At 34.2% G+C, this 4,563-nt stretch overlaps 1 protein-coding gene across 1 annotated transcript; it reads right to left on the reverse strand.

Moving 5' to 3' along the window:
- Positions 1-821: 821 nt before the first annotated feature.
- On the reverse strand, positions 822-3,068 carry LOC145061234 (uncharacterized). The gene has a single exon (XM_079008665.1). The coding sequence runs from the start codon at positions 3,066-3,068 to the stop codon at positions 822-824; it is 2,247 nt and encodes a 748-aa protein (XP_078864791.1).
- Positions 3,069-4,563: the final 1,495 nt, after the last annotated feature.

Here is a 4,563-nt window from a genome sequence, read left to right on the forward strand (position 1 = left end):
AAACAACTATTTATATTTTATATTTATAAAATGTAAAACCAAAAACCCTAAATTTATTGTTTAACCCACAATTTGGGGTGACCAATATCCTTTATACTGTCCATCTTTCTGTCCCACATGGCTATTGAAAACAAATATTGGGTGTCTATCCTATATAAATAGAGATAGGCACCCCTTTGTTTTTAAACGAGCCTCTCCTAAACAATTGAAGTTATTGCACTTGAACTTAGGAAACATCAACTTCATATGCATAATGTGGCTAATGTAGTTTGTTTTTTTAGAAAATATCTTGTTTGATGACGTTCAAAGGAAAAAGACATTATATTAGCCATCAATTTGCGCATCAATATGGTGTTACTCTAATGTACATTCCAAAAAAATTCAATATTATACTTAAGATTATATGAAACGACATGAATAAGTGCCCCCCCCCCCCCCCCCCCCCCCCCCTCCCTCTTTCCCAATCAAAAGTTTCACTATCCAAAACCCTGACATGAATAAATATGTGCTTTGATTCTATGATTCATTTATCATTATAGTACGAGGATTTCTACCACAGCCAATTGATAGACACGTAAAATGAAGAACAAAACTGAAAAGAAAGATGTAAAGAGATGCCCATGAACACATACAAAACTGAAGAAACTGACACATTAGTTAATTCCATGATCTGCTGATCACCTGCATCTTATCACCTGTTGTCAAGGTGCAAAAGAAACAAGAATTACTACCAACTATTAAGCCAATATATATACACACCGATAAGAATTGTGTTATGAAGTCAGAAAATTGCCTGGACTCGATAGGAAAGACAACGAATTTTAAGGGATACGCTGCAAATGAAGTCTCCATTCATCAATAAATGCCATCTTCTCGTGATGAATACTTGGTAATTCACAAATTTCAAGTCTTTTTATTATCTCAGTAGTCCTACCAAGAAGCTTTGCCACAGCCTCAACACTAGCCTCCCGTTTCTCTATTGCACTTTCATGGCATTTCATTGTTATTACTCGTGGTATGTTGGTGAAGCAAGCAACCAATATGTCTGCAATCATGTGATTTAATAGTGTAAACAACCATTCTTCATTGATCTCTAAGATGTCACTTTGGTAGGTAAGCATGATTGTTTGTGTAATTCTATACATTGAATTAGCAACAATCAACTTCCATGGAAGGTATTCCACCGGTTCTCCTCCATTTGTGCTTTTGCTAACTTCTATCACAATTTCTTCTGCTTTGTGAGAAAACCATTCAAGGATCTCTCTTGATGTTTTTCCATCATAAGCTCTTTTTTCCAAAGTGTTCTCTAACCACTTGTAGTTGTCTTCTACCTCATCCCACAATGTCATAGCTGCCTTTTGAATGTTTACGTACTTCAGTGCATTGTTCAAGCTTTCCTCAACAATGTGTGTGTAAAAGAGCCCTCCACCAACACATTTGAACAAGTTATTAGTTGCGTCCTTACCAATATTTGGGAGTGAAATTGCGATGCATGTTAAGGTTACTATTGGTAAGCTCCAAGTGTTGGGAAGTTCAATAGAAAGAAGTGGTTGAACTTGATAAATGTCAAATTTCTCTACTCCCTCGAATCCAGTAGACTTTTCAAGAAACTTTAAGAGATTGTTGTCTTGTTCCTTCTCAGCCTTTTGCATCACACAATTCATGGAGTTTGAAATTCGTTTAAGTGTTCTTTCAGCAAACTCCATATTGTCTTCAAGTAACAAAACATAATTGCTAAGGTCTTCATCTATATAATGAGTGCTAGAGCCAGAGGGTGGATTAAGCATCATTCCTTTCATTGACTTTAAATAATATGAACAATACATGAAAATGAGTAGAACCACTATGGGGATGAGCCCTATAATTTTGCATGTTACCACAACCACCTTCTGAAATCCAATCCAAGCACTTAGAATATGTTTTTTCAAATTACGCATAAGACTTCTTGATCTAGGGCCATTTGATAGAAAGGTAATATGACTTTCTTTCCATTCACACAACTGTTGAGTCCAATACTTTTCTACTTTAAATACCTCCAAATGGTTCCTATTCCACCTAGTAAAAGATTTAAAGCTCACAACCGTAAAACATCTAAACATTGGGGAGATGACACCTACTACAATTCCAATAGATTGTGTGATAACAATCACAACCATTGACCACTTATAATCCGATTGGTATCCTATATAAATTGGGAACATAAAATTTAACACCAGAAGTAATATGTATGTGGCTAGACCAGTTACACAAATTACGCCAGAAGCACATGATAACGGATTACTAGCCATTACAAATTGAGGGCTACCAGTTTCTGCCATGATCCAGTATCTTTTCACATGTTGTCTTAGCTTCTCAATAGCAAACATATCTTCTGGACAATGATCATGTAAAGTTATTTTGCTAATCGCTTGATACTTGAGTTGTAGAATTTGCTTAGAGATTGGAAGTGATATTGCAGAAGAGATCAAAATTATTAACAAGAAGAGTAACAATGCTACAAAGAAGTATCCTCGATCAATAACTCCAGTATTAATCTCCATAAACATATTCACAATTATGGTGATAATGAGAATAGCAAAACCTATCACATTTGCAAGAAGTGACTTGTTGTCCATAGACGCCAAAGAAGGCATCAAGTTAGCCATCATCATGCACATAAAAACCATGCTTCCCTGCTTAGCTGCTTGGTCCACCCACCCAGGCATTTGACTACTCAAATCCACAGGGATTTTCATTGCAACGGCTATCACTGTGATAGAAACAGCATTTAGAGAGAAATATTTACTTGGAAACCAAAATTTCCTTTTCTGAAAACCATTGAACAGATCAGCAACCATCGCCAGAATGCAAAAGAATGATGCTATTGAGATGTAGATACCAATCCACACCATAGGCCCGCTGTACTTGTCTTGGTCTTCCAAATCAACTATTTTCTCACAGAAATACATCAAGGATTCGATATTTTGGTTGGTGAGGTTTACAGATAGTCCGGAAGAAGATCGATTTCCAAAATAAGATGGTAATACAATGTCATAACAGTAATCAGATGAATGATAGTATGAACCCATGTTCGAAATATTTAGCCAGAGTGATGTTATATGTTTACAGCCTCTCTTTTACTACAATTTGTAGTTGTTAACTTGTTTTGCGGAAAATTTGAGGAAGTCGTTATTGGATAGAGACTTGGAGGTGTATAAGACAAAATAGACATCATTATCATGGCATTATCAAAGGAGACTCGGTCGATTTATAGGGAAATTTTGACTTACATGATGTCTCTTAGTATTATGCTATCATCAGGGTCTGTATGGCCCACTGAATAATTGTTGGTTTTTTCTCATTCTCCCTTTCCTTCCGACCAACAACCTCTCTCTTCCCCTTATCTCTTCGCCACCAGAAACCATACACCCTTCAACCCTCCCACATCCTCACCGTTTCTGACCTCTGCACCTTGTGGGACATTGGTTTTGACTTTTGACCTGCGCACACCTCCGTGTACACTTTTCTCCGCCCAAAAGCTCCCACTTCCCTATCTTGTTATAACTCTACACTTCTATAACGCACTATTAATTTTTTAAGGTTCCAAGTAGATTAAGTATTTTATTTATGATTGAGAAATTAAATATCCTCCTACCTTTTAATCCTACCAATCCTCATATCCATTTAAACGATAACATGTGTCATATTAGTATCCTAAAATATCATTAAATCTCATTAAATAAATATTAAATGTTACACATTTCAGCATTTCATTGGGTAGGAGTATATGTAGGAACAAAAAATAAGAAGATATTTAATTTCTCTTTATGATTATATTTGTTAGAGTAGACGCTCCAACAGAATTTACAACCCACCTTGCTTCCCTCATTAATAAGTTTATTTTGTTATAAATATGTAGTAAATTATAACCCGGTGTTAAACACGGAAACACATAAAAATAATACAAAGGTCTATGATATTGCATAATAATTATTCAAAAAAAAAGTATCATTATATATATATATATATATATATATATATATATATATATATATATATATATATATATTAAAGCAGCCATGGACTTATGAATAATAATTTTTCAACATTAATATTTTTGACCCTAAACTTTGATAATATTAACATTTTTGACCCAAAACCTTTTTAAAATTTGGTAATTTTTCATTGTGCCACTAAACTTTTTCATTCTTGCATTTTGGTCCCTTATTACAAAATTTTGTGGTCTTCAAAATTTAACCACAATATTTTCCACAATTTTACAAGTTTAGTCCCTTAATTCTCAAAATCTTATGGAATAGTAAAGTTCTTTTGTTTTAGACATTTGCCACTAAACTTTTTCATTCTTACACTTTTAGTCCATTTTTTACCCAAAACTTTTTAAACTTTGATATTTGTGTTTTTGTTTTCTTTTGTTTCATCGCCACTAAACTTTTTCTTCTTATACTTTTGGTCCCTTATTACAAAATTTTGTGGTCTTTAAAATTTAGCCACATTATTTTCCACAGGTTGACAAGTTTAGTCCCTTAACTCTCAAAAACTTAAGGAATAGTAAAGTTTGTTTGT

Source organism: Lactuca serriola, chromosome 1, assembly GCF_051521515.1.
Source record: "Lactuca serriola cultivar US96UC23 chromosome 1, Lser_US96UC23_V15, whole genome shotgun sequence".
Lineage (NCBI taxonomy): Eukaryota > Viridiplantae > Streptophyta > Magnoliopsida > Asterales > Asteraceae > Lactuca > Lactuca serriola.

What these genes read in the sequence shown, in the direction of transcription:
- LOC145061234 (XM_079008665.1), bottom strand. Translation starts at nt 3,068, where the DNA reads ATGGGTTCATACTATCATTCATCTGATTACTGTTATGACATTGTATTA.